At 31.7% G+C, this 15,622-nt stretch overlaps 1 protein-coding gene across 2 annotated transcripts in view; it reads right to left on the reverse strand.

The window, feature by feature from the left end:
• LOC107438897 (cadherin 74A) overlaps positions 1–15,622 on the reverse strand; it is a 128,682-nt gene that overhangs the window by 44,140 nt on the left and 68,920 nt on the right. For both annotated transcript variants that reach the window (XM_043044638.2, XM_071181921.1), the window contains exons 15-22: positions 15,133–15,385; positions 13,505–13,747; positions 12,959–13,031; positions 11,124–11,302; positions 9,219–9,348; positions 5,151–5,293; positions 3,848–3,995; positions 2,428–2,658 (exon numbers count right to left, since the gene is read on the reverse strand). In XM_043044638.2, the coding sequence (XP_042900572.2) occupies positions 2,428–2,658; positions 3,848–3,995; positions 5,151–5,293; positions 9,219–9,348; positions 11,124–11,302; positions 12,959–13,031; positions 13,505–13,747; positions 15,133–15,385 (1,400 nt within the window). The remainder of the gene's footprint in view (positions 1–2,427; positions 2,659–3,847; positions 3,996–5,150; positions 5,294–9,218; positions 9,349–11,123; positions 11,303–12,958; positions 13,032–13,504; positions 13,748–15,132; positions 15,386–15,622) is intronic.

Genomic DNA, 15,622 nt, shown 5'->3' on the forward strand with positions numbered 1-15,622 from the left:
ACTAAATTAAAAACAAATTTAATAATTATTGGTGACTTAGGCAAAGTTTTTCGAAGGAAGGCTTAGTATTAGAAATAGCCACTCTTGAGTTTTGTTTCTATATTTAGCCGAGATCTATATTTTGTCTTCAAAGGAGCCACAGCAGAAAATCTAGATTCACAAAGATAGAATGTTGAAAATGGAATGCGAAATACCCTTGTTTTTAGTGCAGAGAACTCATCTTCTACTCCTCCTCAAATTTCAAACAGTGATTTATTGCTAAATTGTCCTTTGGTTTCGCCTCTTGTCGTGATGTCTATGAATTTTTCTTCTTCATTAACTACGAGTCCTTCGGGAGTATATAGATCCCACTCGTAACTTGCTATCAATTTGTCGTCAGCAAGAAAACGCGTTTTAAAATTCTTTGCCAGCATGGCTAAATGATTTTTTATTCTCACCAACCTTTTACATGTTCCTCTTGTACGTTTTAGTACAATTATCCACATTGCAAACATTGCTAGGTTTTTGTTTTGCTTTAAATTTCTGCACCACAATTCTAATTTTCTACAAAAAAGCATTAACTCTATCACTCGTATCCAACATATGAGTATTTGCTCCTTGGAGTTGAAGATTCAAGTTATTTAATTTCTCGAATATGTCGACCAAGTAGATCAATTTCATCACAAATAAACCATCGCGAAAATTCTCGGCTTCCGGCCTGCTTTCTTCTTGTGGGAAAATGGTAATTTCTTCTCTGAATTCAAAAACACGCTACAAAAATTTCCCAAGTGATAACCATCTTGCCTCGTGATGAAATAGTAACGCTGAATGTACTGAACCCATGTCTCTACAAAGTGCGGAAAAGATTCTCGATTTCAGGGGTTTTACATAATTTACTACGGTCACGATCGTAATTAACACAATATTCAGACCAGGACTCATTTCTTTCGAATCCAAAGCTTCTCTGGGGGGGGGGGGNGGGGGGGGGGGGGTCATACAAAGAGTGTCCAAGCGCACTGAAGCGATTTTTGTTTTACAAGTGCTTGTATACTTTAGTATCTTCCGGATATTGAAAGAGCACCATCGGTGCACATTCCGACGTAATTTTTTCATTCTATGTTTTCCTCGTTCATAAAATCATTTAAAATAGCAAATAATGCGAGCGCTGTTGTCTTATGTTCTATTGGTTTGCAGAAAAGTAGTTCTTCTACTACTGACACATTATCACAAAATCGAACATAGGTAATGAAATCAGCATCTTTATTACTATCTGTTGCTTCATCAAGCTGTATTGAAAACAATTTGTCACGCAACCTCGAGAAAATTTAAGTATTCTTGAGAATATTTTCTTGATTTTATTTTCGGAACCACGCTCATCTGTGTACTTGTTGATGCTTGACTATTGTCTAATACTCGCTTACTTCCGCTTAAAAATTTATCCATGAGTCTGAATAAATCTGCTGCCGTGAATATTCAATATAGTGAATTGCAATTAACGCGAAAACATACATAACATACACATTCACGGATTGGATAGCGATAGAAGGATCGACTCGAATGAGACTGGTTGGAATTGAAACTTGCGATATTGAGCATCTTCCCATGAGAAAACATTTGCTCTGCGCATGCTCGAGTGGATTCCTTTCCACAAACATAACATATTTTTTTCTCTTTTGCTTAGTCATGATTCTGCTTTATTTCTTTTATTATTCGCAAAAAATTTATTCCCTGTTTCTAAATTTAGCTCACCCCTTCCAGGTTAACTTTCATTCACGAATTTTTCTACTTTCATATTCTTTTAACGTTTTCTCCCTGTTTGGCTTTCATTTCAAAAATAATATTTAAATTTTCTCCGCTTTCATTCTCTTTATCTGCTCACGTTCGCTCGCTTTTACTTTTGTTTCAGCAGTTAGTTAAAAATAATTTACAAACAGAATCTAAAATACTCAATATACATTATTGTTGTATACATTTTATTGTTAAGCGGAGGGCGCGCGATGAAAATCATGATTGAAAACTGGGCGGCGAATACTGAAAGGTTGAGAAAAGCTGCCTTATGTTATTCAATTTATGTCATTCATTGTGCAGTTTTAACTAATAGAGATTTTACGATTTTTAGAGTACCAAATAGATGTTGAAATAGGCTCAAATAATTATAAAACATTCAAGTTGAGCGCAAATGGTATTAAATTTGCTTTCATTATATTTATCAATCACCACTGATTTGCTTGCTGTACGGATTCTTCATAATTATTATTTCTTTTTAAAAACTTTTTTGCGTCTTGTTTGTACATTTTTTAAAAAAAATAATTAAACTTAAATAAAATGATTAAATTTATAAAATAATTTCAAATAATAAATTAACAAAATGAACAAATTTATAAAATATAGAACTGCTGATAATTAAATTGCTCTTTTCAGAAAAGCCAGTAGATGTCGCTTTCTTACCAGAAACTGGACTGACTGAAATGTAATTATCAGGATCCGAACCCGATATCTTCTCAAAATGATTGACGACAGCATTGTTGAGTGGATCTCTAGCAGACAACGTCAGCAATGTTGAACCAATCAATGTCTCTTCCGGAACTGTGATTTCGATTACAGGATGTGATAGTGTCCATGGCGGCGAAAAAACAGGATTCATCTCTCCATGAGCCCGGATGTAAATAGTTACTTCCACTGAAACATGAAAAAATGTATTAATAGATTTATTATTTTTTAACCTTATATATCATCAGTACTATTGTCTTTTAAAAATCCAAATCATATAATTTCAGTAAGAACGTAAATAATAAATAAATTCGCGAAACTCGATATTGTCTATTTCCATTCAGAAATCAGTTTCTGTTTCATTCTAGTAATATTATTTTTGTACCTGATTCTGGAACAATTTTTTTCTCAATTACGGAAATAAATGAGTAAACTCTACTTCCTCACGCACCTCATAGTTTGAGTATCGTTTAATATATAATATGCTATTGCTCGAATTAAGTAAGGTATGATAGTATGCGGCACTACAGCACAGTTTATATTTAAAATTTCTAAAGCCATTTTAAAAAGATCAACAAAAACAAAATAAAAATATTTAATTTATAACAAAGTTCTTATTGCTGTAAAAATGCGAAATGTCGTGTAATATATATATATATATATATATATATTACACGACATTTCGCATTTTTACAGCAATAAGAACTTTGTTATAAATTAAATATTTTTATTTTGTTTTTGTTGATCTTTTTAAAATGGCTTNCATGAAGAGATTACATCTTTTCATCTTTTTGTTTTCCGGCATAAAAATATATATATATATATATGCAGAGAGAGAGATTAGTTCATTACCATTAATGCCAATACCGCTTGTAATATTAGTTCGTAAAACAGCGTGAATTTTATAATACTTGGAGGGTATAGAAACGTACAAAAAGAATTTTGAAAACTACACAAATATTTCTTGATTTGAAATAAATTCAGGTTGTAACAAATTTATGATAAAACTAACAAATTTGCTTAGAAAAGGATAACGTGATCCCTATTTATTTTAATTCTGTTCTTTGCTGGGACAAATATATCAAAATATATAAAACTATTCAAAATATGCACGAGGGCCAGTCCGAATATCAATAAATAATGTCTCAACGTACTTGTGGAAAAAGATTAAAGTACGTTTTATCTTCAGTATCTCATTCTATTTCTTGTATTCCATACACATCAATATCCGTAGTCGTTTGTGGAAACTTATTTTTCGACACACCCTCGTAAATAAGCAGTTTACTTATTTATTCAATGCTGTATTTTTAAAATCTTTTACCTTTACAAATTAAATGAATGCTTTTTAGAGTCATGCTGATATTGATATATCAATTACCTGATGTTTTTTGCTGCTTTCCAAAAGTGATATCAACAGCATTGAGATCAACAGCTTCAACAGTTAAAATAACGACAGATGCTGAATTATATTCTAAAGGCTGATTGACAGTGATTTTTCCATTTGTTCCATCGATTCTAAACGCCGTCTGAAAATCAGAAAAGAGTTACGATAAATTTTTGTCTGAATGGTGACATTCAAGATAAATCAAGAAAACAGTAGTATTCACACTATTTTGCTTTAAATTATCAAAAAATGACTCGCCTACTAATTTATAATAATAGGTAAGTCATTAATGCTTTGACAGTTTTTTTAATCACAATCTAACACGAAATAAAAATTATACTAACATACTTAGAACTAAAATAAATAAATAAATATGAAAACGAAAATAATTCTGTTACATTAATCGTAGCCATAAGTAAGCCACATGCCCTAAACCTGGTTATTGCAGTTTTTACTTTAGGCACATCACTTACAGAATGCCGATAATTAGTGTTAAAAATAAAAAAAAGTCAAATTATTATCATCAATTAATTTTGTGGAAAGACAATAATCATTAAAAATTTTTCACCATTAATGATTTAAATTTAAAAATTATACAAGCGTAAACTAATCCCACATGTAAGTTTTTTACAGGCGCCCTCAAGCATAAACACAAATGAAAGAGTCAATTGTCCGTTTCACGGACAGGCATCTCTGTATGCTACACCAGTTCAACATGTAAGTTTAAACTGACGTGAAAGTAAAAACAAGTTTCCAATGTCGGCAGAGACAGTTAAAAAATATTTTCTACTGGTAACAAAATGAGGATCATTTTACAGGGTTAAATATTTAATTCTCTACCAATTTATTAAAACTTTTGCAAAAAGCGGAGCAGTTGGCATCTTTGTGTTAGTTACATCCAAAATTAATTATTTTCCTTTACATTTTTGACATATATTTTAGGACCACCCTGTATACATATATACCTTTTACACATGACATCCGTGAATGATTCAAAAGTTCACATAAAAACCAACTTTCTTCCAGTTCTCCCATTGTGAGGCTTTTAAAATATTGACAAACTTAACCAAAGTTCTGAGAGTTTAAGTTTTTGATTGTTTACCACAGTTTAAAATAATTTGCAAACAGCTTGACAAAACATTGATCCATAGCTGGGTGGGTATACAGTCCAGCACCGGGGATCGAACTCCAGTCTTTTACGATGACAGTCTAGTCTAGTATCTTAATCATGAAGCCATCAGGGCTCGCGATGTTTAAGTATAGAAATGAAAAAAAGAATTTTACGCTGTAACCTTACTTTGTAGTTATAGGAAGGTGATGTAACGACTGATCCTGTCTTGTCACGGGCAACGATTGGTTCTACAATAGAGTAACGGACCTTGGCATCTTTGTCGGGGTCCACTGCCAACACTGAAAGTACTTCATCGCCAACGTTGGTACCTGTTTAAAATAGAAGCACTTTTATTTATTTATTATCTTTTTTCCAAAAAACGTGTGATTTATTTCATATCTGAGTTGAGTTTATAACGACTGTTATGTTTCGTACATGAAAGATAAATTTCATTATGAACAAAAAAAAAATTTTTTTAAGGCGAAGCTGCTGAAAGTTTTTTAATATTTAAAAATGTGCTCTTGTAATATTGTATATTAATTAAAGCGTATAAAGATGAACAAAATCAATTTTTTTTAATAAAAGAAAATTGTTGAATGATTTTAAAGATTCACAATTCTTGTGCTACTTCTTAAAAAAAATTACCAAAAAAAAAGTGTTAAATCCAGTCATGGTAAGTGACGCCAGAGGGCGTATGTGCAAGGGGAAAAATTGTAGTTGTAGATTTAGTAGTTGTATGTAACTGCAGCGCGATGAACCTACCATCGCCATATCCCTTAATAAAATTGTTTGTTTTTAAATTAAGTCGCCTAGCATTACTTATAACCCTTATATACAGTCCAAAGCTATCGACGATTTTACAAAAAGTATAAATTTCGTTTTTCAAACATTTTCTTTTTATCATCATTTGTTCTTTTCATTATTTAATTCAATAATGATTGAAAATAGTGATAATGATTGAATTATAAGATATCAAAATATTTATTATTTCAATATAAAAATTATGATTTTTAAAAAGACAGATTAAAACTTCTGAACGGAATGGGACGAATAATTTCCAACAAGTAAATTCAAACAAAAATTCACATATTTAAAAATAGCACTTTTTGAGAACTATTCAACAACTTTGATTGATTTGTTTTATTTCATCATTTAAAATGAGTAACATAATAATTCGTCATTTAAAATGATGTTATGTTGCAATTTGAGTTACGATGAAATTTTAAAATTTTTCCATCGTTATTAAATTAAAAAATAATAAAATCGAAAAGAAATAAAAATGTAGTAAATATGATGTTGTATATGGAGTTATAAGTATTCAGAAAATCTCTTGGATTTACCTAAATAGCATTAAACATATTACGAAATACTTGAGAAGCAGAATCATCATTAATGGATTCATAATTTCTTCTGCTTGGGTTTTTTTAACCAGATTACGGCAAGGTTCCTGCCGCCAAAGAATATATTGATAGTCTTAATGTTAAATATTTCAGCGAAAGCTTTAGATGTACAGTGCGGAAAGGAAAGAAAACGGCCCAACCTGAATAACTTTTGATCTAATGATTGGTTCCTCACGCTCTAGGATTCAAACTTAACGGTTTGAGGAGATGACCTGAAATATGCAAATTAATAAGTGCAGACGATATTTAGGGTTACGAAATCATACACAAAAAAGAACTTTCTCGAATAAAACATACTTTTTTTTCTACAGATTCGGATTTCTGGCCCCCAGGATGTAGGGGGCAGCCGAACTAAAATTTTATATATACGACTTTTCTAATTGAAATTCGATTTCTCGGGAACTATTATTTACTCGGGAAAAGTTATTTACTTAACTATAATACACTCTGTTAAATAGTTCGGGATAATAATTTTTAATGTGAAATAAAGTACTACAAAAGCACATTTATTAAGGGACTAATTATTTCTTTCGACTAATTTTTCATTAGTTAGTAACAGTTATTTATGTTTTTTGCTAGTTATTAATTGTTTGCTTGTTTTCTATAGCTAGTTTTTTTGCTGATTATTAATTCGTGTCAACTAGTGTTTTTGCTGATTATTAATTGTTAGCTTATTTTTTGTTAGTTTTTTTTTATAACTTTTAATTGCATAGCTTACTTTAATGATTAGCTTTTATTTAAGTTTGAAAGTTAATATTTAGCTTTCTTTCCTTTGATAATTAATAATTTTAATGATCATTAAATTTCCTACTTATTTCAACATTTTTTAAAATTGTCAACGACAATTTAAACACTTCCTTCTTATTTTAAGATTGTCAGAGACAAGACAATCGCTGACAAAGATGTTCCCGCGGTTAAAGAGTGGAAAAATTATAATATACACTTTTCTTTAATTTAAACTTTACTCGTAATTAAAAAAGCATTATAATTTTTACTGTATCATTTCTAATATTTGGCGGCACATTTTAAGAATTTGGCGGCACAGAAAAGTGCCGCGGCACAGTGGTTGAGAATCACTGATGTAGGGGGTAGCCGAACTAAAATTTTATATATACGACTTTTCTAATTGAAATTCGATGTCTCGGGAACTATTCGACCGATATCGCTCAAATTTTGTAATTCTCCAGGTAAAATTACATTCTTTAAAATGATCTAAAAACTGTATACGTAACAATACAAAATTTTTTAGACTATTTATAAAAAAAATATTAAAAAATTATAAATATTTACTAAGATTTATTTTTAGCACGGAATTGTCTTTGGAGAAACGAATTTCCTAGTTTCATCTTTCGCTTCCAATTTCTCGAGATCTAAGCAAAAAGTAGAATTAACATGATGGGGTCCAAACTTTCGACAACTCTCCTGACAAAACTATGAGGACTATATTTCCTACTTTGCGGCTACTCCCTTATATTTTGGAAATTCATCAATAACCGTAAATTTTATTACTTTGTTTTATCATTTTTTTTGTTTTATCAAATTTTATGACTTTTTACTTAGTTTGGATTCTTTTTATTGCGTATTTTTACACTTACATTGCGTTGTTGTTATCATATTATTATTATTTGATAAATTTAATGTGTTTAGAATGTTTATTTTAGAAATTAATATTCATTATGATGGTGCTATAGGATTTTCCCGAGCGTCGACGGGATAATCCATAAAATTAGCTGATTTTTGGGTAAATTTTGTCAACTTTTTAAAAAGGCTCAACAAGGATGATTTGTAATCACATAAGCCTTAGAATTACTTAGAAGTATAAATTGAATTTACTAAACCAAGAATCGTGCATTAAAAATCTACCACTCGAAAATAGTTATCCACTGTCCGGAGTAAGTTGGCATCTTACAAATTTTCAAAGTGGTAGCAAAAGGTGAAATATATCTAGATGCTTTAAGCTATCAATAAATATTTCATTTTAAAGGAAATATATAAATCAGAAATACACTGAAAAGCCAAATGCGGGTTAGTTCCATCCAAAAGTCCTCCACGTAGGCACATTTTTATTAACACTTGATACAGGAGTTCCTTTGTCTTCGGGATAGAGTTCAAAATTACAAGGCTAAGGAGTTGAACCTTGGTATTCGTAAACCCAAAATTGGGTTGACTGTTCAACGACGGTTATAAGATAAAAATGTCATCCCCGACTAAAATTTTTGAACGAAATTTGCTATTGTAGAAAAGATTCTCTTAGGAAATGAAAAATACAGTCCGGCAGTCTTTCTCACTGATGTTCGATGAAATTAAAAGCTGTACATAGTAGCATATAATTATCATTATTCTTTTATCGCTTGTTTTTGTTCCCAAATTAGATAAGTTATGAAGGGAAATTTTTAACAATTCCTCCTTTTTTCTGGCCTTTTTATGTCGTACAACGCAGATGAATGAGTAAAGTTCTCATGTGGGCATAAAACTAAGATAAATAAAATATATAGGTTCAAATTTCCATCCATATTGGAGAATCTAAATCCCGTGAACGTTGAAAAAATGTATGTACATTCAGAGAAGCTAAGTTTTTTTTTTGTTTGATATTGCAATTTAAAATATTTCGCGCAATTTTATTGACATTTTTTAGTTAACCCTTTGAATAATTAAGTTATTCAGAGAAAGTACGTTTTTGCACTTGATATCAAAACTTAAAACAGTGTTTGCACTAATTACTTTGCAATTTCAAGTCAACTCTTTGAACTTTTGAAATTGCTCAGTAATACGTGTTAATCATTAGATCAAATCATTAGTGTTTATTATTATATTAAATGCATTTTTATTCAAATATTTTGTGCGCTGAACTTACTTTCAGGAACGTATTCCACGTATGATTCCTGTGTAAATACTGGTGGTTTATTGTTCACATCTTCCACTGTAATCAATACTGTTGCCGTTGCTGTTTGATGCACTGGACTTCCTGAATCCACAGCCTGAACCTAATACAGGAACGAAAAAAAATATTAATTTTATTTTCTTCTTCGCAGTCTCACAGTACGTAAGGTGACTACTTGCGTTGCATAGTTTTCATGCTCAACTTATCGAGTAGCTGAGTTATCATTATTATTTTTTAATTTCTTACATCCTAATATATACTATATATATACTTGCTAGTGAAAATGCAAAAGTTGCATCGACTAAAAAGATCGTAGAAAGTGCAGCTTTATACCATTTTCAATACCATTACATACCTGCCAACTTTCACGCATTTGGCGTAAAATTTTATTTCTATATTTAAAGTGGTAGTAAAATGTAATACTGTTGTGGTAATCCGCATAAGCTCACTCAAAATATAGAGTATGTTTCTGTCTAAAATTGTAATTTAAATTCCATTTTAGTACAACTGGGGAAAATCATCCTCGAAAGGATTAAGAGTTGGCAGGTATGCCATTATATTTAAAAAAGCATTCTAATATAACTATCTTAATCTTCAAAATGGATGGTATTAAAACTTAAATCAATTAACTTCCTCAATATTTTGGTTGATCTAAAGTTTAGGAGAAATAAAGAAACTTTACTTAACCTTATATATCGACTTAAAAAACCTTAAGAAACCCGACTAAAGGAACCTTATATATCGACTTATTAAATGTAGTAACTTTTATACTAAACTATTTCCTATGAGGTAAAATAGCTGTAGTATGTATTAGCAATCAAATCACAGGGGTGCCACAGGCAACTAAAATTGTAAGACGTAGTAAAAACTCAATACATTCTTCATTTATATAATTTATATAATTATACAGTCGTAATTACCACTATGACATACATTCTAAACTACTCATATTTAAATCTAAAAAAAAAAATAATAATAAACTTCAGGAATGTTGTCTGACCAATAGCTATACCTTTTCTTTTTTTGTTGCTTTTGACTATGGGGATTTCCCCTAAATTCTAACCAAGTTTATGACTTAACTATGACCTATATTTATATGTCTACCCAGTAAAGATGAATCGGTCAGTGGTGCTTCGCGGCAAACACCGAGATTGTACATATATCCGGCATCCAAACTCTAGGAATTTCTGCAATAATTAACTGAAAACAATATGCTAGAAAAAGTTATTAATTTTAATCTCTTCCATTAGATTTTTGATTTCTATCAATCTTTATATATTTTTAATCGCTTGAGGCATCCCTGTAATTACGAGCATTTATTCCATGCGAAAACAAGCTAGAAATAGAATTTTTTTTTATTATCAGTTATTCCTGTTTTTTGGGGTACAAAATGCCCTGCTACTACAGGATAAATTTGCTGGTATAAAGTGGTCTGCTAGACATACCCTTTAAATATCTGTCATAAAATCGTATTTAGATGGAAACTAACCTAATTTATCACGAAATATTTTTCGAAAGTTGTGGTTTAATTGTTTATCAAAAACTATTATTTAAAAACAAATTACTGAAAAAGCTGATATTATTGGAAATGAAAGTCAAGGGTTAAAACGCTCGCTTCTATGAATCGATTCTGCTTCGAATCTTTGCAATGTAGGCCGAGCCGACTCGCAGCAACTTGGGAGAATTGTAAATTATGACAGTGTTAACGTAAATTATGCCCATTGGTAGACATCTCCACACTCTACACTTGTTAAGTTTTAGGGGATTACCGCTCTATGTGACAAAAATGTGGGTTAGTTTCTGCTAGCACTCTAAAAAACGAGCTCAGGCAGATGAATCAGTTATGTGCTATAAAATAAATTTGTGTTCAACTCTTACAGTAATGTTATAATCTAATCCATAGACGTCTCTGTCCAAGTCTGCTCCTGGGGCAACCGTGATGAGACCGGACTTCTGGTCTAGAACAAAATTGTCTTTAGCCCCACTACGGATGAAATAACTGAGACCAGAGTCTGGACCATCTGGATCAGAAGCTTTGATTTTGATGACACTGGTGCCTAAAATGAAATGAAAAAGTAAATACAGTGGTGGAACGACTGATTTTAAAATTAAAAATCCCCCGAAAAACAGAGGAATGAAACAAATCGTGTGTTTTTGGTGGAAACTGCAAAAATTTAATACAGAGATTTTAGAATTTTGTTACAAAAGTTGCTAACAAATGCTGTGCGCTGTACTGAGATTTTGAAAAGAATGCAAACCCCGTAGGAATGTGATCTAATCAATAACGAAAACACACGTTTTTAACCTTTTCGGCACGTCATAAATGTATTCGAACGGAATCAGGATGGTAAAAAGCTGTAACTTAAGATTGGCTAATTTGACAGACTTATTTTTTGCTTTCATTTTAACTCTTCCAATCCTTGCGTGTTAAAAGTGTAACTATACAATTTTTAATTCGAACAAATGGGTGGTGAATTAAATAAAGCAAACTATTATTACCCCGCCCACAAATAAACTGCTATAAAATAGTTTGACTACCACTTTTATCTTTTTTGCCCTGATTTTTGACACCCTGAGAATGCATACAAGACTCGCCCGCCTCGAAGAGGTTAAATAGAGCACATGGTACTTAATCATAACCTCCTTTCACGTTCCAACGCTTAAACTGATCTTTCGGTTCATTGATGGATTGCGGCGCCATCTGTTGGACACTGCTGTAATGTTCTGAATTCTAATGCTGTTCTGAAATGACTGTCTAAAATTTTTAGTTTCTGCAATTAAATAATATCTTTTGTTTCCTTCCTCTCTTTATCAGTATTTATTTCTGAGATTTCTTATTTTTGAGACCACACCCTGTCGATTTGAAAGATCACACTTGAAGCTTTATAAAATGTCTTTTTTTTTTAAAAGTTTAATTACAATCAATTTTAAAATCAATCTACCTATACCTTACACAATCTAAATCTGTGAACCGGCCCTATAAAGAGCTTTTGCACATTCATCTGTCGGATCATCCTCCGGGATGTTTCCCAGACCGTCGCCAATAGCCCATTGCGCAGCTCTAGTGCGACGTAAATTAACAACAACAACAACATTCATCTGTTTGGACAGTTGTAATCAATCGATAGCAGGGCTGTCAACTTTCTACGCTTTTTGTAAAAATTGATTTGTTAACATTTACTGATAAAAGGACGATTGTTAACACAGAGTTACTATAACAATTGAAAAAATAACGTGATTCACGATTGATTCCGAGAAAAGTGGCTTGACAGCTTTTCTCCTTCTATTGATAATGTTATGAACACTAAAATAAAATTTCTAAAAACTTATAAAACAAAATTTATTTTTGAAAAAAAAATTTCTTGCAATATGTAGCTTGCCATATAAAGATGCCAACTTTATATTTATCTCAATTTTGAATTTTTCGTCGCTTACGTTGATTTTTCGATTGCAGTGCAGTATTATTGTGCTCGTATTGTTTTGGCTACCCATCTGTATAAGCTGCATTCAGCAAAGGAATAAAAGAATTAAATTAATTTCATTGTTAAATTTATTTTATTGAGTAATCAGCACAAATTATCCATTTCATTCAATCCAAAACTTTTTTAACGCTTCTTTATTTTCCAATTTTTATTTCGGAGTTTATTATTGTTCCGCAATGAAATCTATAATTATGTTTTCTTTTTTTTTATAAAATAAATAATTAAATATACCTCCAACGGAATTTTCTTTCACGCTTGCACTGTAAGGAAGATGAATAAACTCTGGGGCCCCATCGTTCTCTTTCTAGAAAAAAAAATATATATTTGATGCATTACAATATGTACAGTCAATATAGATCATTGATATAAACTATACTTAAATATATATAAATACTTAAATTTTATCATTAAAATAAATATAATTTATAATTTTGAAACAGCGAAAATATATCTAATTTCAGATGGAACTAGTGCGATTAGACAACTATAATGCTAAACAAAAACCAATAATGACGTCCAAAATCAATGTTTATAAAATATTTATCACCCACTTTAAACATTAAAGAAAAATCTCTTGTTAAAAAAAAATGGCACGAATGTTCCATATTATAAATTAGCTTATTAAATCAAATAATAAAGCATAAATTTTGTTGGCGTTGATATCACATTCAAAATAAAAAATCGCGATTGGCAACATTGCTTCTTTTATTATGATTAGGTCAATATTTCTTTTGAAAGAAAAAAGGCGGTTATGGTACTGAATCCAAGAAATATTACCTTGACTTTCAGAATCAGCTTGGTGGTAGAGGAGAGGGGTGGGTTGCCGTGGTCAGTTGCCTTGATGGTGATGGTGACCAATCCATTGCCAGATGGTGTTTCAGAATGCTTCAGAGGTCGTTGAAGAATAACCTCTCCTGATTCAGGATCAATAGATATGGCAAACACGTCTTCCAGTTCACTGGATTCTATGCTGTACGTGATTTTTCCATTCCCCTGCGTTGGACCGTCAGAATCAGTTGCCTAGAAACAATGAAAAAAATAAGATTGTTCGTTATTAGGCATCAATTAAACGTAATATGAGTCAAGCCTACGGAATGTTACTTATTTGGGTTTATTTTTTTATAATTAGAGTTAACATCATGGTTATACCTAGGTTAAAAACTGAAACCAGGGTTCTCATCACCTGGGAAAAAAATGAATTGTTTCTCAAAACTACTGAACATTTAGCTTTTAAGAAGAACAAATAATCCACCGAGATACCTCCCCCCCCCCTATATCTTCCAGGGCTGTTTGTACCTCGAAAAAGAGGAAAAATTGGTATCATTTGCTTAACCCTTTCGCTTCCACCGGGACATATATGTCCCGCAGGCAGTTTCAAATAACCCTATGGGCAAAATATGCTTTGTATTATTATGAATGCATGTCCCACTGGTATTCCTTGATATCACTGACAATTCAGTAATTTTTTCCCTTTTTCAGAATTTTATCGGTATTTGCATTGTAACTGATATATTTAAGTACTTATTTCATTTTTTTCTCAGAAGAAAAAATTGGTAGTGAAAGGGTTAATTTTGGAAGGAGAAAACTTTCCTGGCTCCCAAAACTTTTTAACAGCTAGTTTTCAGTGAGGGAAACTGCCTGGTATGTATGTTACTGTGAATGACAGAAATCGGTGGTTGTTTACTTCCACCGGTGAATGTGTACAATCACATAGTCACTTTGGTAAATGTCCGAAATATATACTAGGTCTAGTAAAGTGCCACTACCCGGTATACTCTACACTGATTTTTTTTTTAAAGGTTCAGTGGCCCGGTATGCATTTAACCGGTACCTCCGAACACTGATGTTTCTCCGAATCTCTCCTCAGCAGATATTAAAAGATCGAATAAATAAAATAATAATATATCCAAATCGGATATAACAAATATTTTGGACATCCACTAAAGCGACATGATTGACATTGAACGGTGAAAGTGGACATTCTCTTGATTTCGGTCATTCACGGTTACGAATACATTTTAACTCTGAATAAGTTTCGATAACCAGGGTTCTTTATTTTTCCCGAAAATCAGTTAGATTTGAAATGGTTTTGCAAACAGGTTTTTTTTTGCATTTCCTTTGAATAGAAAATTTAATTGGCAGCTTAAAACATTAAAACATATGTCAGTATTGCTACCACATTAAATTTTTTTTTCCTGCCAACCACGAAAATCCGGCAAAATTTGCCATTTTGAATTTATGAAACCTGAAATAATTAAAGTATATACCTTTTGATTGATATATGGTATCATCAAATGTTTATTAACAGAGGGAAAAAAATCGATAGAAGAGAAATATAATCTAAAATCCCAGATGATGAGAGGAGTTAAAACCATAAAACCAAGCCAAATAATGCTCTAGATTACCTTAATGAATAGCGGTGGTAAGAGCTTCGCAGTGTTCTCTAAAACTTCATGAGTGTAGACTTCTTTGGTGAATTGTGGAGTGTTATCGTTGGTGTCTGTGATCTCGACGAACAAATTCACGGACGTCACCCTGTCGCCGCCATCTTTGGCCTCGTAAGTAAGGGAGTAGCTTTTCTGAGATTCGTAATCCAGGCATGTGGATTGTCCACATTCGGACACTTCCATTTCTCCCGTTTCTGAATTCACATCAAACCTAGAAAGCAAACAACACATTTATAGATTACAAAAACGTTACAAAAAAAACATTTAAATCAGAGTACCTAACCAAAAGTAGCTAACCCAGAGGTTTATTTTCACCTTCATCTAAATTGAAAAGAATTAAGGGTCGGAAGGGGGGAGGAATTATAGCTTAAAGCTAAGTCTGAAGGGGTTCAAAAAATTATGTCGTTTAAGGACGAAGTATGGAATATACGTAAATAACAAAGGAAAA

The sequence above is a fragment of the Parasteatoda tepidariorum genome, chromosome 6 (genome assembly GCF_043381705.1).
Source record: "Parasteatoda tepidariorum isolate YZ-2023 chromosome 6, CAS_Ptep_4.0, whole genome shotgun sequence".
NCBI classification, from domain to species: Eukaryota; Metazoa; Arthropoda; class Arachnida; order Araneae; family Theridiidae; genus Parasteatoda; species Parasteatoda tepidariorum.